The sequence below is a fragment of the Peromyscus leucopus genome, chromosome 5 (genome assembly GCF_004664715.2).
Source record: "Peromyscus leucopus breed LL Stock chromosome 5, UCI_PerLeu_2.1, whole genome shotgun sequence".
Lineage (NCBI taxonomy): Eukaryota > Metazoa > Chordata > Mammalia > Rodentia > Cricetidae > Peromyscus > Peromyscus leucopus.
Genome location: NC_051067.1, coordinates 94,214,123 through 94,240,184, shown reverse-complemented (window position 1 = coordinate 94,240,184; position 26,062 = coordinate 94,214,123). Strand labels below are relative to the sequence as shown.

Below are 26,062 nucleotides of genomic sequence, written 5' to 3'. Positions count from 1 at the left end.
CATATATCTAATTGCTGTAGCAGTTTCTTCCGGGGAAGCTGTCCATAGAGTCTTCAATGGCATGCCTATTCTCAGAACTATGGTACTATGACTTGGTACTATGACTCTTTGGATTCCAAATTTGCATGATGTAAGGATGCTCTTTTTCTCAGGATTTTAAGGATAATTTTACTTAACCTCTTTACAAAACATAAATCTTGGGTCATTTCTTTCAGTCAAGAACTTCCAAAAGGGATCCTTTGAATATCACTTTAGCCTGCTTACAGTTAATATCACTTTGCCCTCTTGTCCACCCTTCTGTCCTTATTTTGATATCAGAGGCTTTTCTGCAGCTTTTATTTTTAGCATGTAGTCTTCTAAAGTCCTGCAGTGATGTCTCGCTGTCTCCAAGAATTCTATTTCACATTGTGAACCTAGCCTTTAACGACTGAGCCATCTTTCTAGTGCTCCAAGAATTCTTTTGTGCATGAAGTAGGTGAAGTGCTGCTTGGGCTGATCAGTTTCCTTTGGTGAAAAAGCACAAATAACATGGCAGGATCTCCTTGTGAAAGCCTCCCTCACCTCCTCATGGCTTTTTATGCTGTGCTTTCTTCTTTTGTTGTTGGATTACTGAGAGGGTGATAACTTCTTCCTTATTGGGAAGTGAAAGAGCTGATTCCTCTGCTGCATCTAAATTAGCCATCATGCTGTAGGACAGAATGGGGATGTGTGGGGGTGGGTGGGTAAGGGTCATAGGCCCAACTGTAATTGTTCCTCCCTAAGAAAGTCATATGAAGGTTGTGTCCAGGACTCTTTTTTTAAACTCTTCAGAATATTTTGGCACTTTCATTAATTAGATCCTGCTTAGACCTTTCATCTTTCAAAGTACAGGGATAACCTTATTTATCATGCTGTTATGAACACATGCACACATGATAGTATGAATATAGAAAAAAGTAACAGCTAGGTACTTATATTGATTTTTGGTTAGTGAAAAATGATGGGGGGATAACAAGAGAAAAGAGAAAGTGAAGAAATGCAACCATATATAATATTAGTAGAGTGTTCTCTTCCCATTTGAATGTGTGGTAATGTATAGATTGAGAGAGGAAGGAGATGTCAACAGCAAAATGTTTATAGTGATTTTTTTCAGGATAGTGGGATGGCTTTCATTGCTTCTTGGCATGATTCTTTATGACAGGATTTCAGAAAGAATTTCAAGTGTATTTTTATATGACTCAGTAAAAACTATAGAGCCATACATTTTATTAATTACATTTGTCCTTTGGCCATTTCATACATGTATATAATGCATTCCAATTGCCCTCATTCCCAGTCTTATCCCTCTTGCTCCTCTGTCTGTCTCCTCTCCTCTTCCCTACTAATGTCTTCCTTAAATTCATTTCTTTTTATAATCTACTGAGTTTCATCAGGGTTATCTCTGTGACCGTAGGTTTGGAACCATACCTGAGAATCTGGGAGCTCACCAGTGGGTATACAGAATCAATCTATCAGTAGCAAACACTCAACAGGACCAATGCAAGTAACTATACTTGCTGTGAGTTCATGGTTACAATGTCCTGCTTGGATGATATTTTATAGCTCTTTTTGTGACTCATGTTTTTTCTATCCTTTCTCCCACAGTGCTCCTAAACCTTAGAGTGAGTAGTTTAAATGTCTTGTTTACGGATGAGCTCTCAGCTGTCTTAATCTTAGACTTTTGGGGAACCATGAATATCTGCACTCAGTACTTTTCACTGCACAGAGAGGTTTCTCTGATTATTGTTAACATTTGTCTGTTGTTGTAAATGGGGCTATTTAAAGGTTAATTTGATGCTGTGTCTGTATAGCTAAATATCAGTAGTTCCTTTTTGGCCTATGACCTCCCCATGCATGGATTTTGACCAGGTTTATAGTACCACAGTACTGGAGCTTGGGTTCCCTCCTGTGCAGCAGACCTCAAATCCAAACTGGATGATGGTTGGGTACCCTTACATCTAACAGTAATGCCACTATTACAAATATGGACATATCTTACCTGTCAGTTTGGCATTATAATTCTTGAGGTTTAGAGTCCACAGAGTCCATAGCATCCTGAACAGCACATTCTGGCAATTTGAAAGCTAGCAATTTCAAATGATTCCTGATCAGTTCCAACTTGATTTATGAATATCCTGCAACCTAGCTGTGTGGTATTTCAAGTGATAGATTCTTATCATTTAGTTCTAGAAGGCAATAGAGTAGAAGTCAAGATGCTGTGTTATTTGGGGCCCCTTGAATCTCTTTGATCAATACCTTTGGTGGAGGTGTCCTACACCTGGCACTGAGATTTTGCTTCATGTCCTTCTGTTTCTAGGAGCAGCAACATCCATGCAGGGCATCCACCTTCAAATTCTTTTAAATACACTTTTCCGGTTTATGGAATTGGAGACTTTTTCATACTCCCTTGGTTTAGATGACCAACCTCCCCAACTCCCTCGTTCCCTCCAGCCTCCTATTCCCTCTTCGTTTAACCTTCTCCACAGCCAGTGTTTCTTCTCTCTTTTTACCTGTGTTCTACTACACCCCCTCCTTACCACATTCCCCACATTCCAATGATCTCTTTCTACTTTCCTGGCTTCCAGAGTTACTCAAAGTTGAACATACAAAACTAGAGTCAATGCCAGAATCTGCAATTTGAGAGACACCACATTGTGCCTACCTTGTGGTGCCAGGGTGACTTTACTCAGTATAATTTTTACTATTTCTGCAGATATACATGCAAATTTCATTCTCTCTACAATTTGATAAAATTACATGGTGTATATACACAACATTTTCTTACTCATTCATCAATTAATGGACACTGAGGTTTATTCTACTTCCTTGCTATTGTGAATAGAGCAGAAATGATTGTGGCCATTCAAGGTCTCTGGAGTAGGATATATTTCTTTGAGTATATGTTTAGGAGAGGAATATCTGGATCATGTGGTAATTTAACGAATGATTTTTGAACCTTCAGACTTATTTACAAAATGGCTACAGTAGTTTACATATCCACAGTAGTGGGGCATCCCTTTCCCTGCATCTCTGCCAGCATTTTGTTGTCATTTGTACTCTTGTTAATGACCATTCTGAATAGGGTGAGATGTGTGTATATATATATATATATATATATATGTATATATATAATATATATATACATATATATAATATATATATATATATATAAATTTTTTTTTTCATTTTCCGAGACAGGGTTTCTCTGTGTAGTTTTGATGCCTGTCCTGGATCTTGCTCTGTAGATCAGGCTGACCTTGAACTCACAGAGGTCCGCCTGGCTCTGCCTCCCAAGTGCTAGGATTAAAGGCATGCGCCACCACCGCCTGGCTAAAAATCTTTTTTTTTTTTTCTTTTTTTGAGACAGGGTTTCTCTGTGTAGCTTTGGTGGCGTTCCTGGAACTCACTCTGTAGCCTAGGCTGGCCTCAAACTCACAGAGATCCATCTGCCTCTGCCTGAGATGTAGTCTTAAGGTAGTTTTAATCTCCATTTCTTGGATGGCTAAGAATGTTGAATGCCTTTTGAAGTATTTAATAGCCATTTACAGTACTTCCCTTGAGAACCCTGTTTAATTCCATAGTCCGTTGTTTGTTTTCTTGTTTAATTTTTTTATAATTTCTTGTATATTGTAAGTGCTAATCTTCAGTCAGATTAATGGATGGAAGAGAATCTCCACAAAAGCAGTAGTTTTACCCAGATGTAAAGCCTATGAACCACACCAATGACTATCCCAGCAAGATATCTCCAAGGATATGATAGTGACAATTGCATCTTGGAGACAGGTAATCAAGGCCATGTAATTAGAGTTAAGGCCCATGTAACAGGAGGAAATGGAGGCTGTGTACTGTAAACTTGGCTTCACCCATGGCTGGTGAGGTTGTGGACCCTAGAAGATAGTCTATGACTGCCACTTCTAAACCAGTAACTGGTTTCTAAAAACTTATTCATTTACGCACAGAGAAATTAAGTTCTCAACTCTCACCACAGCATATGAAAACTAATACAGAAATCTACCACTGGTGAAAATGCAGAGAATTAGCCATGGGGTGCCAAGCCCCAACCTTTACAGCACACCCTACTACCTAAGATTCAGGCAACATGGTAGAAAAGGGGGCTGAATGATTGTAAGAGCCAGAGGACCAGGATGTTTGCTGTGAGATCTGACAGAGTGTCTTTTATATCTGACAGAGAAGATGCACACATGAAATTTCAAGAATGTGCTCACCTAAACAAGACCTACATAATGATAACAACAGTTGACATGTCGGTGACGGGGAAGTTGCATAAGAGCCCAGCCCTAGAAGAAGACAATTAATGGCTGCTGATAGATGGAGAATCAGTTTTCTTCAGGGATGAGCTCCTTAATAGAATGTTCAGTCTCAAGTGCTCAGTCTTATACACACACATGTGAGCAACACTAGGTGGACTCAGCAGGTTTTGTGTGTGTGTTTGTGTGTGTGTATGTGTGTGTGTGTGTGTGTGTGTGTGTGTGTGTGTGTGTGTGTGCAATAATAATAATTAAAGAAGAGGTCCATGGAGTTGAGAGAGAGTGGAGGGGGCATGAGAGGAGTTGGAAGGGAGAGGGTAGGGTAGAAATGTAAATGCTGTACAGATGTTGGAAATTCTTAGATTAAATTAAAACAACAACAAAAACACAAGCCAGAGAAAGCCACAAGGTGGGGGTAGGGGAAAACATGATATAAACTCACATTAGAGTATTAAAGAATAAAATGCCATGTTTTATAAAAAATGGATTTAATAGGTAAGTAATCTTCATCTTCTATTTATATGAGCTAAATGTACAATGACATGGTACTCATGTTTTCTGTCATATGTGAAACCTCTAATAAATGACATGAAAATCAAAGGGGCTATTAGGAAAGATAAGGAAGTTTAGGAGTATGTGGAGATGATAGAAGAAAGGGTAGCCATAGGTCAATTTGATCAAAGTGTGTTATGAGTATGTATGAATATGTTGCAAATATGGTATGTGTATGTGTGACTATGTTGCAATAAAACCCATTATTTTACACAGCTAAGATATGCTTGTAGAAAGGCCAGAATGTTATAAAACATGTTATAATAATTACTTACATATAAATAAATATAATAAATGGTAGAAAATGATTTTCTCCCATTTTGTGGGCTGCTTTCTGGTTCAGTTGTCAATTTTCTTTTCTGTAGAGTAGCATTTCAGTTTCACAGGTTTCCATTTGTTATTTTTTGTTCTTATTTCCTGGAACCATCAAAGTCCCATTCAGAAAGTCTTTACTTATTTCCATACGTTGAAGTACACTCCTTATTTTTCTTTGAGCAGTTTCAGGAAATCTGGTCCTATGATGAGATCCTTGACTCATTTAGAGTTGAGTTTTGTGCAGGATTAGAGATAATAATTGAGTTTATCTTAATTATTATTGTTAGCCCCATTCTCTTTTTTAAACAAGTTTTTGAAGGTTTTTTTATTTTATGTATATGAGTGTTCTACCTATATGTACACCTTTATGCCAGAAGAAGGCATCAGATCCCACTATAGATGGTTGTGAGCCATCATGTGGTTGCTGGGAATCTAACACCTGACCTCTGGAAGAGTAGCTAATGCTCTTAACTGCTGAGCCATCTCTACAGCCCAGTTAACCCCATTCTTTTTTTTTTTTTTTTTTTTTTTTTGGTTTTTCGAGACAGGGTTTCTCTGTGTAGCTTTGCGCCTTTCCTGGAGCTCACTTGGTAGCCTAGGCTGGCCTCGAACTCACAGAGATCCACCTGGCTCTGCCTCCCGAGTGCTGGGATTAAAGACGTGCGCCACCACGCCCGGATCTTAACCCCATTCTTAATGGAGTGTTTTGACAATGGAGCTTTTTATTCTGTGCCATTATGTGTTAGAAGTATGTAACTTGCTTTTAATTTATAATTAAATGACTTGGGGTTTTTAAAGTGTTGAAATATTTTGGAGTAATAGGGACTTTTGTTGGGCTATATTTTGCATTATGAGATTCACATGATATTGGGGGAGGGTGGAAGGATATGGCTTCAAGTATTATTCATATATTAGATTGACAAGGGGTAGAGTTGTAATGGTTGGCTTTAATTGTCAATATGACATAAACTAGAATCCTCTGCAATGGAAGTTTCAATGATGGATCATCTAAGTTATGTTAACCTCTGGGCACTTCTGTAGGGTAGTAACTTGATGGTATTAATTGAGGTGTGAAGACGCACCCACTGTGGGTGGTACATGTTACATACTTCTAACTTAAACACACAGGTTAAACATTTCCATTCCAATACCTAGGAATAAGAATTTAACAAATTAACAATCACACTTAGCAAAACTAGGTCATTATCTCTAATCTTGCACAGAACTAAGCAAGGAATTCTGAATGACATAAGAGGGAGAAAGCAAGCTGAGCAGTAATCCAGTGTTCTCTACCCTTGGCTGTATGTGATGTGATAATTTCTAGAAAATCATTGCTATGACCTCCCTGATTGGTGGACTATATACTAGAACAGTGATCTGAAAGAACCCTCTTCCCTGTAGGTTGCATTTCTCAGAATGCCAATGGAAAAGGAAGCCAAGACAACTGGTATTCCTTCAAAAATACCTAAGATTGTGGATTCTTATACTTTACAACAAAACATTTTTTTTTTTTTTGGTGTTTTTGAGACAGGGTTTCACTGTATAGTTTTGGTGCCTGTCCTGGATCTCGCTCTGTAGACCAGGCTGTCCTCAAACTCACAGAGATCCACCTGCCTCTGCCTCCCCAGTGCTGGGATTAAAGGCACGTGCCACCACCGCCCGGCCCATAACATTTTTTTGCATTAACATGTGGTCTACTGTGGTGATATTGTGTTCCCCAAAATATCATGCACCCTAGTAAACTTATCTGGTGTCAGAGAACAGAACAGCCACAATATTATAAATATAAAGGTTAGGCAGTGGTAGCACAAGCCTTTAATCCTAGCATTCCAGAGGCAGAGATCCATCTGGATCTCTGTGAGTTCAAGGCCACACTGGAAACAGCCAGGTGTGGTAACAAGAGCCTTTAATCCCAGGAAGTGATGGCAGAAAGCAGAAAGGAATATAAGGCATTAGGACCAGGAACTAGTACTGGTTAAGCTTTCAGGCTTTCGAGCAGCAGTTCAGCTGAGATTCATTCCCAATGAGGACACAGAGGCTTCCAGTCTGAGGAAACAGGATCAGCTGAGGAACTGGTGAGGTGAGGTGGCTGTGGCTTGTTCTGCTTCTCTGATCTTCCAGTGTTGACCCCAATACCTGGCTCCAGGTTTGTTTTATTAACAAGACCCTCTAACAATTCATGCTACAGTCTACCATTTTATCAAAATTTTTTTCCTAAAAGCTTTATAGATTTAATTTAATTTCTCTTTCTCATTTCCTATTTGGTAGAAAAATTCTGTAGTTACCTTTACTTTGATTTCCCTTTGTCTTGAACTTCTTTAGTTTAGATGATTAAGAGACTGTTTGCCTTTGGGAGGTAAAAACGCCTATTCAGGATGCATTTTTGCAATAATTTTCTTAGCTTTCCTAAGAGCTTTGGGGAATGGATTAAGCTATTCTATATGTCAGAAAATATACTTTCATTACTCACTTAACATTAGTCCTTTTTAGGAGATGTCCTTTGTATATTAATTTTATGGCTCTTTTGCTTATTTGCTTGGCATTTTCTCATTTGTTTTCTAAATAAATTCTAATTTTCTGTAATGCCAGTTTTTCTATCCATTCCTCCAGGGGCATACAAAATGTCTGTTTTGCAATTGTCTTTCTTTCATTTTCTTTACCTCAGGGTGCAAGTTTTTCTTTTTCTTCTCAGCCTGTTATGCCACCATTTTATTACTCATTTTTGAGCTTAAAATTCAATTTGTAAATTTTATTGTGAGCATTAAGTTGATATACTTATAATTTTATTTTGGTGAAAACATCTTTATCTACACATACACACACAAACACAATTTAAAAGTTGTCCATTGATGTGAGAAGCAAACCCAAGGCTGTTAATCGGACATAGATTTTTTTTAGATGAAATATTGTCTAGATTGTGGCTATGAAAATACCTTACCAAATCTTGACATTTTTGACTGATGGACATAAATCTATATAATTGTGACCTGTCAGCCTCAGGTGAACTGGCAGTGAGCTAAAGTTATAGGAAGACCAAGTAGGCATACTTTCTTATAGAGAAATTTCTTCCTTAGTAGAACTGTTGTGTTGGGAATTGCTTCTGGATAATGTGTCTTCTTTTGGCTGTCAGCCTTATGTCCCAGTCATCCTTCCTAGGACTTTTGACGTTCCTCTCACTTGTTGGTGCCCTTACCTCATGTGCAGTCTCTCTGAGCCACTGATGTTGGAGCAGCAAACAGAAGTCTAGGTGAGCCACTCCATATCAGTCTCTGCTGCCTTTGACTCCAGTGTTTCCTCACCAGAGTTAAGTAGTTTGATTCTGGCTTACTGCTCCTCGTTTTTGGTTATTCTGGGCTTTTATAGCAGGAGAATTTGGGAATTGCCTTTTATTTCTTATCTTAAATGTGATTTGAATTACTTTTGTATAATTTACTGAAACTTTTTTTGCGTTGGTGGACCTTTAAATTGTTGGTAAGATTTTTCTGCATTTTAATTGTATTTCTTCAATATATATAGCTTATTCAGTAAGAATCTAGAGCAGGGCTGGGGAGATAACTCACTGGATAAAAGCCCTTTGAGTTTAAAATGTGAGGACTGGATTTTGGATACCCAGAGCCCACATAAAAGCTAGGCAGGTATGGTGACTACTTGTTATCCCAGCACATGGATTGGAAATCCTCAGGACAAGCTAGCTGGCTAGCTAGACTAGTTGGAATTTGAAAGCACTGGTTTCAGTCAAGAGGCCCTTCATCAAAAATAAAATCGAGAGTGATTGAGGTAAACATGTGTTTTCAACTTTGGGCCTGCAAATGTGTATGTATGCATAAACGTTCATGTGCTCCCTTCCCATGTGTGTACCCTTATATACAAATGTGCTCGCATACAGGTGATCATGTACACACACACACACACACACACACACACACACACACACACACACACAAAACCTAAAATAAATAAAACAAAAGGAAAATGGAACCATGAACAGGTAAGTCATACCTATTACTCAGTATACCAGGACCTTTTTTTTTCTATTACCTACATAGCTACAATAAATCTTGCATTTTCTGATTGCAACACTTCACCCTCCTGATTAGGTTTTGCTGTAATCATGTAAGTTGATTTTATTCATCAAACACTGAATATTCATCATGTTTTAGACATTGAGGATACCAAGAAAAATTTTCAAAATGCTTTCTTCAGGACAGCTAGAGTCTAAATGGCTGAAATGGTTCTTAACACAGGGAAATTAGATTACTTACTCATCCACTGGGGAAAATCTTTCTACAGATTCTTAAGGAAGACACTTAGAGGACCTGATTGGAAGCAAGGAAAAAGTCTGATGGAAACACCGAAGCTTTCCTATTGGCTCAGTCAGGGAGTGCTGGGGAAAGTCACTGAAGGAGAATTAACAGCACAGTTAGCAATAGTGAAACTTTATTCCATACTAGATAATCAGAACAGAGTCTTGTCTCCCCAGGGTGGATAAGCATGCCTTCTACATCTCTCAAGACTCCGAGAAGCACTATTTATAAGAGAGGGAGTCCAGAGAGAGCACTGGGGCTTCGTTTAGGATTTTAGTCCAGTTGGGGCTTGTGTATCTTGGCTATATTCTTCTACTCATCTTACAGAGAAGTAGTAGCAAAAAAGGAACCGATATTGATTTGATTTGAATTTTCTCTCTGACCTTTGCTGGGCTCCATTCTTTCTCCCTAAATATCCATGAGCCATCTGCTAAAAAACCTGTCCCGGAATTTTCTTATGCAATTGATGTCAATGTTTCTATGGTTTCTGGAATTAAAACTTAAAACAAAAGGAATAGGCACCTTTTGCTTGCTTTGGTCTTTTGGTGCTTTTGCAAGTTTGTATGGCTTCAAAGAGTTCTGCTTGTGTGCTCTTATTGTGGGGAATATGTCCAAGACCACCAGTTGACACCTAAAAATTTAGAGTTCCAAACCCTATTAACATCATGATTTTGTTCATTTGAGAATAGAAAATAATTTCCTAATTAAAAAGAAAACCTCAAATCAGGATTCAGGAACTTGTAAATATGGCCTTTTTTCTTCCTTTCATAAAAAAATTATTTTTTCTCTGTGAGAATTTTATGTATGCCTACAACGAAATATGATCGTATTGCCCTCTTGTTTCTGCCCTCAAACTTCTGCCATAATCTCCGCAACATGTTTTCTTTTATAGTAACTCACTAAGTCCAGTTCATGGAGACCATGCTGTGTGGATGTGGTGGTCATCCACTGAAACATGTGGAATCCTACCAGCGGCCACACCCTCAAGGAAGAGTGGTTCTTCCTTTTTGTGCTGGATAGTTTTATGTTGACTTGACACAAACTAGAGTCATTTTGGAAAGGGAATCTCAAATGAGAAAATGCCCACCAGATTGGCTTGTGGGAAAGCCTGTGGTGAATTTTCTTGGTGGTTGATTGATGTAAAAGGGCCCAGTTCACTGTATGGAGGGCCACCCCAGGGCTGCTGGTTCTGGTTTTATTAGAAAACGCACAGGGGGGATGGGCAGGGAAAGGGGAAGGAGGGAGAACAGGGACTGGTATGTAAAATGAAAAAAAAAAAAACTTTTTCAAAAAATAAATCAATTAAAATAAAAGAAAGAAAACATACCAAGCAAGCCATGAGGGGCGAGCCAGTAAGTAGCACTCCTCATGGCTTCTGCTTCAGCTCCTGCTTCCGGGTTCTGTTCCTCAGTTTCTGCCTGACTTCCTTGGATGATGAACTACTACTGTAAGATAAAATTACCACTTTCCTTCCCAAGTTCCTGATGGTCACAGCATTTCATCACAGCAATGGAAACTGTCACTAAGACATTCCCCTAGCAGCTACCCACTGCCAACAGCTCCTCAGTAAGGGTGGCCCCGGAAGGAAGAGTACCTCCCCCATATATGCTGGCAATTCACATCACCCTTCCCATTCTCCGTCTTTTATACTCTGTCTTCTCTTCCTTGTTCTCTAAGCTTTGACAGGATCAGGTGGAGTAATAAAGATGTCCTGTTTAAGGATGAGCACTCACAGACTTTTGTTCTCAGCATTTTGACTAGAGACCAGTTTTATCCTTGGACCTATGATCTCCCAGCCATGGGTTTTTGACCAGAATTACAGTACCAGGCAAGAAATTCACTAACATTAAATCCAATCAGAAAGCAATTAGTTGCCCCATGATAATCTTGCCACTATTGCACCAGTGGCTGCACTTTTCTGGTAGGTTGATAAGGGTAGCAAGGAGGGTCAAGTGCTGACCTTGACCATTGTCCCCTTTTCTCTCTAGCAGCCTGCATACCGCCTTACAGCGCTCTGAAAGCAGCCAGCAGAAAGTCAGTTTCCCAGTCAATTTGAGGTTGATTTCTCTATGTTTTGCAGACAATATTTATGTGTCTCCAGCAAATTGGGTCTCATTATGTAGTTAGGATGCGTGACCAAGGACAATGACAATAGCCTGCATTGTTCTGGAGACCTCTGGAGTCTCATTGTTCAAACACTCACAGGGAGGTCTCCCATGACTTGTACTGGGATCTTTGTTTAATAACCCATGTCTTCTGGGAGTAGTATTATCCACCCATGGAGGGTGCCTCTTTCTGAACTCTTTTTTAAAGTTATATTTTGAAATTAGTTTACTGACTAGTTGGTTTCCATGGGGATTTTTCATACATTCTTAGTTTTTATTAACTGCACAACTGTCTTTCCTCTCTCCTATCTTGCAGCTCCTATTTCTGCTAAAAATTTAGGCACTGGAATAGGTAAACAACAGAGAGAATAGAATACTGATAGCAATATATTGCCATCTTTCTATATTCTAAAGTTATCTCTACAGATAAAATCGAACAAACATACCAAATTAATTTGATTTGTAATAAGCATATGCAAACATTTTGTCATTATTTTCTAAATAGTATACCAACTATTTAAATAGTATTTATTTCATATTTGTTATTAAAAGTAGCTTAGAGGCCGGGCAGTGGTGGCGCACGCCTTTAATCCCAGCACTCGGGAGGCAGAGCCAGGCGGATCTCTGTGAGTTTGAGGCCAGCCTGGGCTACCAAGTGAGCTCCAGGAAAGGCGCAAAGTTACGCAGAGAAACCCTGTCTCGGAAAAAAAAAAAAAAAGTAGCTTAGAGATGATTTAAAATATACAGTAGAATTTGTGTAGGTTATATGCAAATACTTCACTATATTATACAAGGGACTTGAACATCTGTAGATTTTGGTGTCTGAAGCAAGCAGGAGACCTGGAGTCAGTTCCTCACAGTATCAAAGGGAAACAATGCCAGTACAATTATACTGTAATAAAAGATACAGGGATGTGACCACTTTCTCAAAACACTGTATTGTGCTGAACTCATCTGTACTAACTGCTTTTGTTGTTGCTGTGACAAAATACCCCATAAGAAGCAATGTAAGAAAGGAAACGCATATTTTTTTATACTTTGAGGGCAGTTTGTCATGGTGATGAAGCCGTAGTGATAGGAATAGGAGGCAGCTGGCCACTTTATAGCTTTAGCAGCCATAGTTAGAAAGCAGAAAGTGATGACTGCTGGTGCCCAGCTCACTCTGTTTTTAGTTCAGTCTAGTACTTCAGCCCATGGAATGGTGCCATCCACATGCAGTGTGACTCCTCCCCATTGTGTTGTCTTTCTAGAAGCATCATCACAGACACACCAGAGGAGTCCATGGCCATTAAATATCACATCATCCTTTCTGTGGTGATTGGTGTGATAAAATATGTGAGGTGAGATGAAGTGAGGTAAAAAATGTACTGCTTATGACAAAGTGTTAGGTATCTGCTAACCTTCTGATGTTATTAGAAGGAGCGCCATCTGCTTCAGGACATCTTGTACCATTGGCTGGTGGAGTGTATCAATAGGTAAAAGTCAAGAACAGAAATGTTGGTATTTGAAGATCCTTGATTTAGAAGGGTATGGAAGTTTGAATGTAATTGGCCCCCATAAGCACATACATAGGAAGTAGCATAATTAGGAGGTGTGGCTTGGCTGGAGTAGGTGTGGCCTTGTTGGAGGAAGTATGTCAATGTGAGGGTGGGCTTGGTCTCCTTTGATCAGGCTCAGTATGACACTCAGTTCACTTCCTGTTGACTGAGGTTCAAGATGTAGAACTCTCAGCTCCTCTAATACTATGTCTGCCTGCTTGCTGCCATGTCCCACCTTGATGATAACGGACTAAACCTCGGAAACTGTAAGCCACCTCAACTGAATGAGTTGCCATTGTCATGGTGTCTCTTCATAGCAATAGAAACCCTAACTATGATACCTAGATTGAAGAATTGCATCTTTAATGTCCAGGATATTCAGTTCACTTATAGAATGTGTCAGAGGAAGGAATAAAGATCCTAATGTAATGGACAGCAGAGATTTTCTCAGTAGTAGAAGGATGCATTAAGAATTGATCAGATCAATGTAAATGATGGTTTATGCCAGAGTTAGGATGGGAAGATTCTTGACACAATAAAAAGGTATAAAGAAAATGGATTTTTAAATTATTAAAACTCGTAAGAAGGATATATAGTTATACATTTGTTCATATATAATTTGTCAATATTATTAAATAATCACAAATATAATAATAAAAGAAGAAGAGGCTATTGATTTGAGAGTGAGGAAGGGAAAATGGGAAGGGCTAGAGGGAGGAAAAGGAAGGGGGAAGTGATGTAATTATATTTTAATTATAATGAATTAAAATGAATGCATTATTTTTCTTTTTTTAGCATAGTTTTATCCTTTGGTTTCCTCATTTCAAATATAACCACATTGAATTCTCTCACCCATATGATAATAGTCCATCTTAGGAAACATATTACAAATACATCTGGCTTCAAGCCACTTCCTTCCTTCAAAAAACAAACTCCATTCTCAATGAGTGCTTGGCCTCCTCCAACAAGATGACCCACTGCCCGGGTTTGTCTGGGGAAGAGCAGTGTCTATCCCAGGATGCATAATTTCCAGTTCTAACCCAGAGAAAGTTTTAGGCAAGTGAGGAAAGTTGGTCATACTACCAGGCACAGTTTATATTTTCCTGCATGCATGTGTATAAATGATTTGTTGTTTTCTTTTTTCCTTTTATTTTAAATAGACTTTTTTTTCCTCGTATAATATATCCTGATTACAGTTTCCCCTTCCTCTACTCCCCCAGCCCAGTACCTTCTCACCTCCTCTCCCATCTGGATCCACCCCCTTTCTGTCTTTCATTAGAAAAAAAACCAGACTTCTAAGGGATAATAATAAATGAAGTGAAATAAAATATAATAAGGTAAAACAAAAACTAACACATCAGAGTAGGATGGTTCAAACAAACAGGAAAAGAGCCCGAGAAAACGCAGGAAAAACAGAGATACAGAGACCCACTCCTTGAATACTTCCTCCAACAAGGCCACACCTCCTAATCCCTGTCAAGTAGCGCCACTCCTTAGTGACCAAACATTCAAATCTATGAGCCTGTGGGGGCCATTCCTATTCAGACCACCACATTCCATTCTCTGGCTCCCATAGGCTTGGAGCTGTATTGTAATGAAAAAATGCAACCAGTCCAACTTCAAAAGTCCCTATAGTCTATCACAGTCTCAACACTGTTTAAAAGTCCAAAGTTCAAGATCTCCTTGGAGACTCATGGCAATCTGTTAACTATAATCCCTATAAAAATGAAAATGAAAAGCAGGTCACTTACTTCCAACATACAATGGCAGTGAATATAAGCATAGTGAGGAAATACTAGACCAAAGCAAGACTTAAAAAAAAAAAAAAAACAGTGAGTCAAACTCCAAACTCTGCATCTCCACATTGGACATCAAAGGGCTCTTCAGATCCCCAACTCCTTTCAGCTTTGTTGACTGCAACACAATTCCTTCTCTTGAGCTGGTTCCACTCCCTGTTAGCAGTTCTCTTTGAGAGGTATTTCATGACTCTAGCATCTCTAACATCTTGGGTTCTCCAAGGCAATCCAGGCTTCACCTTCACAGCTTCACATAGTGGCCTTTCTAGCTTCCATTCAGGGACACCTTGACACATGCCTAGCCCTATCAGCTTTCCTGAGCCACAGAGGGAGACTCCACAACCCCTTTCTTGTACCCTTTAATCTAAAGCCACATAGCTGAAGCTGCCAGATTCTGCTACTTGCTGAGCCTGGAACATCTTCACCAGCTTTCTGTTTTCAGTGGCTTCCTTCACTGCCTCAGCTTGGCTATCCTGGAAATTGCTCTGTAGATCAGGCTGGCCTCAACTCAGAGATCCACGTGCCTCTGCCTCCCCAGTGCTGAGATTAAAGGCCTGTGCCACCTCCTCTGGCTCTAAGCTGTTCTTTAACTACTTTTCACAAATTGGAAGCTTAGCTGGGTGGGGTCTTGCCCTGAGGTCAGCATTCCCTTTATTCCATTTAGCACCAGGCTTTTCTTTAACCTATCTCCTTGAGCACTGGACTTCACTCCATTACACTTACTGGGTATCCATTTTCTCCTCAAACTGTACGTTTTATATTTTTCCTCTCTCAGCTTGTTCCTTTGCATTATAATCTGCATAGGATTGACCACTAGTAACCACATGACTCAGTGAATACTAGGCTGTTTTGAAAATCCCCTCTGCCAAAGCCATTAATGCAAAACTCTTCAATTTAGCCTCAGGCAGACTTTCTAGGCAAGGGCAAAAAGAAACCATGTTCTTTACCAAAATATCATAATGATTTCTAGGACACATAATAATATTCTTTCATTCTGAAATTTTTTGATCTGGACCTCCACATTTCAAATTGCCCTCACCACCACTGTCCTCCATGCTTCTACTAGGATGACCCATTAAACCCCACTTAAAGTGTTCAATTGCTTTCCCAGTCCAAAAAATCCCAGAGTCCACATTACTCCAAACAAAAGCATGGTCAGGCTTGTCACAACAATACCTCAGTCCCTGTTACCAACTTCTGTCTTAGTCATTTTTCTATTGCTGTGAAGAGACACCATGACAACAGCAACTCTTATAAAGAAAAATATTTATTTAGGGCTGGATTACAGATTCAGGGGTTTAGTCCATTATTGTCGTGGCAGGAATCATGGCTGTATGCAGGCAGACATGGTGCTGGGAAGGAGCTGAGAGTTCTACATCTGTATCTGCAGGCAGTAGGAGACAAAAATACTGGGCCTGGCTTGAGCATTTAACTTCAGAGCCCACCCCTAGTGACACACATCCTCTAACAAGACCATACCTACCTGCAAAAGACCACACCTAATCCCCCTCAAGTATTGCCACTCCCTAATGACCAAACATTAAAATATAGGAGCCTATGGAGGACATTCCTATTGAAACCACCACACAGGGTTGGGATAACTATGTGCTTTTTTGTTATTGATAGGACTTTACACACCCAAGTATTTTTCACTTCTGGGATGAAGTGGTATAAATGATTTAAAAAATAAGATGGCTGCTCCTGTACTTCTGATTATGTTGTTAGAATATTGGCAGATAATTAATGGTTTTGAGGTTATGTGTGTTCTTTAATATATATACTTTCCATGGCTTTATCATATTCCCTAAAGCATTGCCATGTACTTCTAGATGAAGATCCTTTATGCTCCCTATTTATGTAGAAGTGTGAACTTTTATTTGGTACATTCCAGAAGATCCCAGTTTCCTCAGAACTTAAGGGTTGTTTAAGGTTGGTGAATTATCATTTTTTTAGTCAATTTCTTCAACTCTGCTGGAAATTTGATACCAGCATCTTCATTAGAAGATCACATAATCTTTATGTTTTCAGTTCAAATCTATTCCCAGGTATGTGTAGTAACTATATTTGAACTATATATAATTGACTTGGTGTCCTTTGTATTCAGGAATCCATTGCTGAAATGCTCATATAGGTTTGCAGCTCTATATTACACACTGCCATCTGTCAGAACTGATCATCTGCTCATGTCTCCTGTCTGTGAATTTATACTTTTTTCATTTTAAATAAACACTTATCACAATAGCTATAGCTTTTACATTTTAAGATTCCATGGCAAAGCTACTGAAAATTTATTTTGGGATCATATAGTTAAGGCACTGTGGAAATCACCATGGAAGTTCTCCAACAAAAGCACAAATATATCTACCTTATGATGCAGCCTTGTAACTCCTGAATGTTGAACTGAGAGACTCCAAGTCAACATAGCAGTAACTGTTGGCAGTGTGTTTACAAAGTTATTTACTATAGCTCAGTTATGGAGTTATCCTGGGCAACTGTTAATAGAAGAGTAAGTAAAAAATGTGGTATACACACATATTAGAAGTGCACAAAGTTATGTCATTTGCAAAAAAAATGGATGCAGCTAGAGAGTATCATAGTAAATAAATTCATACTCAGACACAATATCATTTTTCTCATTTGTGGATACCAGATTTTACACACACACACACACACACACACACACACACACACACACACACACACGTCATAAAATAGAAACAAACGATTTGGGAAAGGAAGGGAGATTTATGGTAGGCTGTGACAGAAGATGAGAGGAACTATGGGCCATATTAATGTATATTATATGCTTGTGTGGAAATGTCCTTAAGAAACATACAACAATGTACAATGACTATATGACAGTTTTTAGAAAGAGGCCAAAAAGTGTTTTGGAAAAAAATTACTGAACCAAATTGGTTTTATATGAATTACAAGCTTACAATTGGTTCCCTACCTCCCCCAGGAATGTTAGAAGGTTTGCTCAGTTTTGGCCATTGCCTTGAGTCAGCTGGGAAATAGCTACAATCTCAGAATGAATTATGCAAGGTTATTGAATGACGAAGGGTGAGACAGAAGAATCTTTAAGTGTTGAAGCAATTTCTGAGGCATTTTTTTTTTTTTACTCTCCTGGCTCTAATACTGAGATAAAAATGACGTGTCTCTGTAAATAGAAATGACTCCTCATGACTTTGATCTGTTTCTACTTTCTGCCTTCCTTACTATAGATAATGGAGAGCAGACATCTTGGATTTATTCTGGAGCCATCACTTTAATTATCATCATATTTTGTAACAAAAAGAATTTTTATCATGCCTTTAAGAATTTTTATTTCTTGACTGTGGAGTATACATCTGGAAAAATATAGGTAGCAATTATTGCTTTGCTGAGGTAAACTGAATCTCCTGCCTCTGAAGAGTAATCAGCTAGATTTGAAATATTGTTGTGTCACTCTGGTTTTACAATCTATTTGATTAGCCAATAAATATAGGCTCACTATCTTTCCACATTAGTTACCATCTTTGCATTCATTTTTCATAAGGCAAATTACTTTTTTCTAATATTTTGATGGAAAATATTGTTTCCTTGAGGTAATTAAAGAGACAAAATAAAAATGAGGTGACTATATTTTGTTTGTTTTTGGAAAAAGTAGCAGATATACAAATGTATGTATTTTGACTTCTAGAGCAATGTATGATACTCAGATGAGCATTTTGGCCAAACACTCAACTGTGTTCTAGTCATTCGCCATTTTGAGCTGCAGGGCATCCTGGAAGTACCTCCCTACTGCAGTTTCCTCCAGGGCGTTGGCCCTAGCATGGTCTCCTCGATTTCTATACAATCCTTGGTGTATCTCAGTGCCTGCTACCCCAGGGTTGCTGAGGTCTCTTACCCCAAAAGGCAGCTTTCTTATTGTCCTGCCAGTCAGCTCAAGCTTGGCTGTTTTCCATGGTAAATGTGACCTACAGGAGAAATGAAATTCTGGCCACACTGTAGGAGAAGTGATGGTGACTCCCGAGGTGACTCCCAGATGTGGTCCTAGCACTTCCCCCTTCACAGGCAGTTCCAGTGCCCCCTGCAGTACTTGCCCACCCTCTCTGCTGTCCCTTCCTCCCTCTCTCCTCTTCCCCTTTCTGCCATCTCTCCCTTCGCGATGATCTTACCTTCTCTCCTTTTTTATTTCATTGATCTCACCCAGATAACTCAGAATAATTTTCTAGTTTAAATTTTCCCACATATCAGATCTGTACAGTCTCCTTTTGTCCAGTAATGTAGTATGTTATGATCTTTGAAGGATCATTGTCTACCATACAGACAGAGGGCTCGTAATGCCTAGTATCTACCTTATAGCAAGTGTGTGGAGGTGTTGGGTGACGCTGCTGTCATTCTGAGGACCCAGAACCTATCAGTTCTCCTTTGTCATCTCCCCTCCCCTGCTTCTCGGCCTCTTCATGCTTCTCAGTCTGACTCACCATCTACAGAGCACTTGCTGGACCATTTTTCAAAAGTATTCTCTGTATGAGAGCCTGTGTAAGATTAATTGCTAAATGGTCTTATTAATAAAAAAAAAAACCAGAGCCAGATATTGGGATAAAAAATGAGAGATCAGAAAAGCAGAAAGAAGCCAGCCATGTTCTTATCACTTGGAGATCCTCAGCCAAAGAGATCTGCTTTCTGTATACCCATGCCTATATGACTTTCTGTTCTGCATCTCTCTCCCCCTCTCTTCCCAGCTACGTCACTTCCTGTCTGTCTGTACAGACCTCTAGACCTCTACGGTTAGTGCTAGGATTAAAGGCATGTGTCACATGCCTGGCTCTGTTCCCCAGTATGGCTTTGAACTCACAGAGATCCAGATGGATCTCTGCCTCCCAAATGCCAGGATTAAAGGCATGTGCTACTATTGCCTGACTTCTATGTTTAATATAGTGGCTATCTTTTTCCTCTGATCCTCAGATAAGCTTTATTAGGGTGCATGATATATTGAGGGATACAATATATTACCACAGCCTGCAGATGGGAACTTCTTATGGGCAGGACTTCACAAATATGTTAATTTCATACAGTCAAGTGTCTTCTCTTTTCCTGCTATGATGAATCAACCATACTCTGGAATCATGTAAGTTATGAGTTATCTGTAGCCCATTTTTGAAACAAATCAGCAAAGCTATTCTACCAACTTAGAATAGACCTACATTTTGGTGTCAAAGATTTTGATCAGTCATGACAAACAAAATGATGTTTGAAGAGGTTATTTCTCAAGCTTTCCTTGAAATCTCTAGCCAAGGTGCTTTTATCATCCCCAATTACCTTTTCTAACCACTGTGCCTTGAGGCTTCATCCTTTAGCACAAAGCTTATCCAGCCATTCTGTGTTCATTTTGTACCTTAGAGTAGCATTGATGTCTTCCCAGGTGCTTAAACATCTGAAGCAATCTTACTCTGTTATTCTGTTGCACTTTGGTAATTGAACTCTCTCTCTCTCTCTCTCTCTCTCTCTCTCTCTCTCTCTCTCTCTCTCTCTCTCTCTCTCTCTCTCTCTCACAAACACACACACACACACACACACATACACACATACACACATTCCCTTTCCCCTCTCCCCCTTTCTGTCTCTCTCTCTTCCTTCTGCTCCTTCTCCCATTCTTTCTCCTCCTCCTCTTCCTCTTCCACACTGGCTGGTTTTGTGTTAGCTTGACACAGTCATCAGAGAGGAGGGAGCATCAATTGAGAAATGCTTCCGTAAGATCCAGCTGTAGGGCGTTTTCTCAATTAGTGATTGATGGGGGAGGGCCCAGCCCATTTTGGATGGAACCATCCCTGGGTTGGTGGTTCTAGATTCTATAAGAGAGCAGGCTGAGCAAGCCATGGGAAGCAAAGCAGTAAGCAGCACTCTTCCATGGCCTCTACATCAGTGCCTGTCTCTAGGTTCCAGCCCTGCTTGAGTTCCTGTCCTGACTTCTTCCTATGAACTATGATCTGTAAGTATAAGCCTAATAAACTCTTTCTTTCCTAATTTGCTTTTTTTGTCATGGAGTTTTGTTGCAGCAATAGAAATGGTAGCTAAGACGCCCCCCCTTTCCTCTCTCCTACTTTCCACTTGGGAACAGATGTTTTAAAAGTCCTTTGTTATACTTTGTTAATGTCATAAACTTTTGACTAAAATTGCCTCCATTTTAAATCGTGGCTAAGACATTTAGTGACCTGGGCCTGTCTGACTTAACTTCTCTGAATCCCAATATTCTCCCCTACAACCTGAGTTTGTGTAAAGTTTAAATGAATTGAGTGCTTAGGTTCATGCTTACTTCATATATGATCTCTGCATTAGGTATTCTTTTTTTTATAGTTACAAATTTTTACATTTAAATCTTTACTACATTTTAATTAACACTCACACATGATGTGGGGTAGGAGTTCACCTTCATTATTCTGTGCAGATATTTAGTTGACAAGTCACCAGCTGTTGAAAGGACTATGGTTTTCCCCATTCAACTGTCTTAGTATTTTTGTTAAAAATCAGTTTATCATATACATATGCATTCATTTCTGGAGTCAATTCGATTCACTGTTAGTGGAGAACAGTATTTGAAGTCTAGCATCTTGGTAGCAGGTGTGCTCATTAGCTACTGAAATACCATTTCTATTCCTTCTTAATGGGCAGAGGTAAGAACTGGAGGTATACAAATAAAATGATCATTCTCTCAATCGATACACATAATTCCCTTTTAAAACAATCATGTTAACTTTCTATTTCCATTTAACATCATGGGGGTAATTTTATCTTTCCTTTTTACATATCTGTAAAGAAGTCTCAAGCATGAAAAAACTAGCTCCAATTTTCCTCAATGCCTTTACTTATTTGCTCAATTGTTTTATTTAATGCAAGGGATCATTGTCTCTGCTTCACTGTGAGGGTACTGACACAGGACAACTTTCACTAAATCTTGTTCTTGCCCTGTTGCTACAAGGCTAAGAACTTTTATGCCTTCATAAAGTAACTCCAGACACTAGGCACCATGATACCCCATCTGTCCATTCCTCCTCACACATACCTATTTTGTACATTCCAACTCTAATTAATTATTTTAAAAAATCCAAATTGCTATAATTCTGTAACAGTGCAAACAGTTTAAAAGGTGACAAAAATGTTGAGGTTGCCTGTTTGAATTCCAATTTGTGCACATGTATGCTTCCCTTCACTAAGGTAAGAAATATAAAAGAATATAGGTTGGGCCAGAAACATGTTAAAATTTAGATTTATCAAATTCAATGTGGTAATAAGACTGCCTAGTGGATATATATAATGGGCAGTTAGAAATCTAAGTCTGGAGTTCAGAGATGTAGAGAGAGAAATGGATTTGTTTGTAATTGCATGGAGAAGCTTATGAATGAGTTTTAGAAGGAACAGATAGGAAATAATAAAATAAATGATAACAAAGTGGTAGATTTGGAAAAATGACTAACTGTGTCAAGCCAGAGATTTATTAATGGCAGTTTTCAAAAAAGAATGTAAGTTTGACTATGTGGAAGTTATTGGTGACTTTAGGAGGAATGGTTTGTCCTAGTAAGATCTTCAACTGTAGAACTTCAAAACCAATATTATGGTAATGGTATAATACTGCTAAGTAGGCTACAGACTTTATTCACTTCTACTAGATTTTACATGCATTGATTTTTCTATATATAAATCTATAAAATGCTAGCACAGTAACAGATTTGTGTACTAAACACTAAATTTAAGATATAAAACTGTTTCATCAGCCTAAATGAACTCTTATGTCACACTCCAATAATACTATATATGCCATACAATGTCCAGTCCCTGACTCTGGAAATCTGTTCTTCCTTTTTATTAATTCTAACATTTCAACAATGCTCTAGAAATACAACCATACAGTAAGTGACCTTTTTTTTTGAGGGGGGGGGTGTTGAGACAGGGTTTCTTTGTGTAGCTTTGGAGCCTTTTCTAGAACTTACTCTGTAGCCCAGGCTGGCCTCAAACTCAGATCTGCCTGCCTCTGCCTCTTGAGTGCTGGGATTAAAGGTGTATGCCATCACTGCCTGGCAGTAAGTGACCTTTTAAGACTTGCTTTTCTTTCATTTACTATATGCTCCAAGGACCATCTAAATTATACAGATATTAGCAATGTGTTCCTTTTCACTACAGAGTAGTATTCCATGGTAAGAATGGCTTATTTAGCCATTTACCCACTACAGAACATTTGGCTTGTTTCTAATTTGCAGCTACCACAGATAAAGCTGCCAAGAAAAATTTTGTAAAAGTTTTTGTGCAAAGACAGTGTGATTGCTGGGTCATGTTAAGTATATGCTTAACTTTATAAAAATTTCCAAACTCTTCTACCCAGTAGCTGTATTTTACAATCCTGTCATTGTGTGACAAATCTAGTCTACATCCTCAACAGTATTTGGCATTTTTACTATTTTCTCTTTAGCAATTCTGATAAGTATATACCATACCACACTGTAGTTTTAATTTGCACTTCCCAGTGACTTATGAGGGTTAATATATTTTCACATAATTACTTCTATTTGTCCTCTTTAGTGAAAATGTTTATGTCTTCTTTTATTTTCTAATGGAATTGTTTATTTTTGAGTTTTGAGCATATCTTTTCCATTCATCAGATATTACATGGGTTGGAAGTAATTTCTTGCCTTTCCTCTTCTTAATACTTTGCAGAATAAAAAGTTTTTAATTTTGATGAAGTCTAAATATTTACTTTTTTCTTGTAGACTGTGCTTTTGAGTTGAAGATTAAGTACCTGACTCCTGAAAATTTTTCTTGAATGATTTTTTTTTAAAGTTTTCCACCTTACATTTAAATACATGACACATTTTGAAGTACTTTTAGAATGTATTTTGTTGGATTGTGGAACTTCAATTTGTTGAAATGACTGCCCTTTCTTCTTGATCACTTTGTACTTTTTCAAAATTAGTTAAGCATATTATTGTGTGTTTATTTCTGAATTTTATTTCCTGTTCCATTGATTTATACATCTGTTCTTCTGCAAATATCATAGTATCTTGATTACTGCAGCTTCATAGTAAGTCTTGAAGTTATATAAGTCTTGAAGTTATAAAATGTGGGTCCTCCAACTTTATATTTTTCAAAATTGATTTAGTTTAATAAAATGTATACCTGGTATTTTCAGCCGCCCACACTTTTGTCCTCTTGCTTTATTCTAGGGAAGACAGCTCCTCCATAAGCTCTTCCTTTTCTTGCTGCAACTCCTGTAAATGCTGCTGGTTTTGCTCCAATCTGTCCTCCAACCACTGTAGTAGAGGCCCACTGACTGCTGACATCTGGCTGCACAAATTCTTGGTAAACACCAAGCCATTATGGATCTTGGTTACTGAGTCCAGATGTGTAAGGCTGTGAATCCTTCTATATGCATCCTGTTCTTCCTGACATAGGATCTTTGGCAGCTCTACTGCTGATTCAAGGCATACTTTCCCAATAGTGATATGAGGTACAATATGGATTGGGATTTCAATTCTTTCATACTCTGAGCTTTTTTGGGCTTGTATGGATTGGAAGCAAGTGTAGAGTACCCGACCAGTCTTTGTGTTTTTGTCTTCTATGAAACAGGAAAAAATAAGTCTTACAAAGCCTTGATCCATCATTTGGTACATGGCTTGTGTACGAACATCAATATGGGATGGCCAAATGGTTATATGAGGATGGGAATGATACCAGCCAACAACTCTCATTGGACGGCCTTGTTAGTTCAGCCAACCTTTCTGCCTCTGTTGAGGCTGCAGATAACTGCTCTGGAGAAATTTCTACACGGTATCAGAACGTCGCAAGATGATGACAGAATGGATGTGAACAATTCTGATGGTATCCATCTCCCCTATACATAGACCCATTATCACCTCCTCCTTTTCAGTGCTCAGAGCATGGTTGAGACAAACTAGGAAAGCATCAGACTCAAGATGAACCGCTTGAACAGCTTGCAACACCTGCACCGCCATCTTTGTCCTGCATTAAGTATTCTTTTCCAATAATTGTCATTGTGTCCCTGTAGCCCACAAGCCATTAAAAAGCAATGGCAGTACCCATATCTACAGCAGCAGAGATTGGTTGTTCTAGATCAAGTATTTAACAGTTATGGACTTGGATTTTAAGATATTTTCGCATATTTCTATATTCTTTCTGTGAATGGCACCATCATTTCGTTCTCCTCTGATAGTTGTCCTTTTAAACCATCTGTTTCTTCTGACATCATTTTTAGTTCCACCTGTAGAAAACAAAACTCTTATAGTAGACCATGTATGGATTCTTTGTTTTGACTGTGTTCCAATTATATTGGTTTTATAATGTGATGCCCAAGACACATGTGGTGGTTTCAATGAGAATGATCCCCATAGACTCATATGTTTGGATACTTGGACCACGGTTGGTGGAACTGTTTGTGAAGATTAGGAGGTGTTGCCTTGTGGAAGGAGGTGTGTCACTGGGGGCTGTTTGTGAGGTTTCAAAAGTTTGGCACCATTTCTAGAGCACCTTCTCTTTGCTTTGCAGATTGAGATAGAAGATTTCAGTTGGTCATCCTGTCAGGCCTCTGCTCTCCATTAGGGACTCTGACTCTGAAACTGTAAACCCAATTAAATGCTTTCTTTTTTACATTGCCTAGGTCATGGTGTTTTGTCACAGCATTAGAAAAGTAACTAATAAAGCTCACATATCAGTTGACAATCATTCTGGACTTAGCACCTTCCCATGTTTACAGTGTGCTTAGAATAACATCTATGTCTTGATTCTTAGCTGACAAGTTGTTCAGTGGCTGCTTTGCCCACTCATGTTTACCATTTTCCTCCAGTCCTTGACATGCCTTCTACCCTTCAAGCATGCCAAACTTCTTCTCTCATAAGGTCTACCTTTTGTTTGTGAGTGGAGTGCTAAGACTTCCCCTTTTTTGGTTCTAGACTGAGGTTTTGTAACTTTTTTATGTTCCAAAAATGATGACATCACCCAAATGCCCAAGGACTGACTCTGCTGGTGTCTTTGAAACCAATGTGAAAAATGAAGTCTTAGTTTTTGTTTTTGTTCCTTAATCAGGGTTCTCATTTCTTTTTTTTTTTTTTTTGAGCATTGAAAGTACAAGCTCATTAGCTACTTGAGGGTATTCAAATTACTAAAGGCAATAAA

The 26,062-nt window shown here is 38.7% G+C and overlaps 2 protein-coding genes across 2 annotated transcripts in view; one reads left to right on the top strand and one right to left on the bottom strand.

The window, feature by feature from the left end:
* The window catches only part of Iqcm (IQ motif containing M), a 469,797-nt gene that overhangs the window by 319,581 nt on the left and 124,154 nt on the right, over positions 1 to 26,062 (top strand). The window lies entirely within an intron of this gene.
* On the bottom strand, positions 23,795 to 24,885 carry LOC114709924 (lys-63-specific deubiquitinase BRCC36-like). The gene is given in 3 exon segments (XM_037206158.1): positions 23,795 to 24,630; positions 24,632 to 24,702; positions 24,705 to 24,885. Coding segments are annotated over 3 exon segments (795 nt in total). The 3' UTR covers positions 23,795 to 24,087.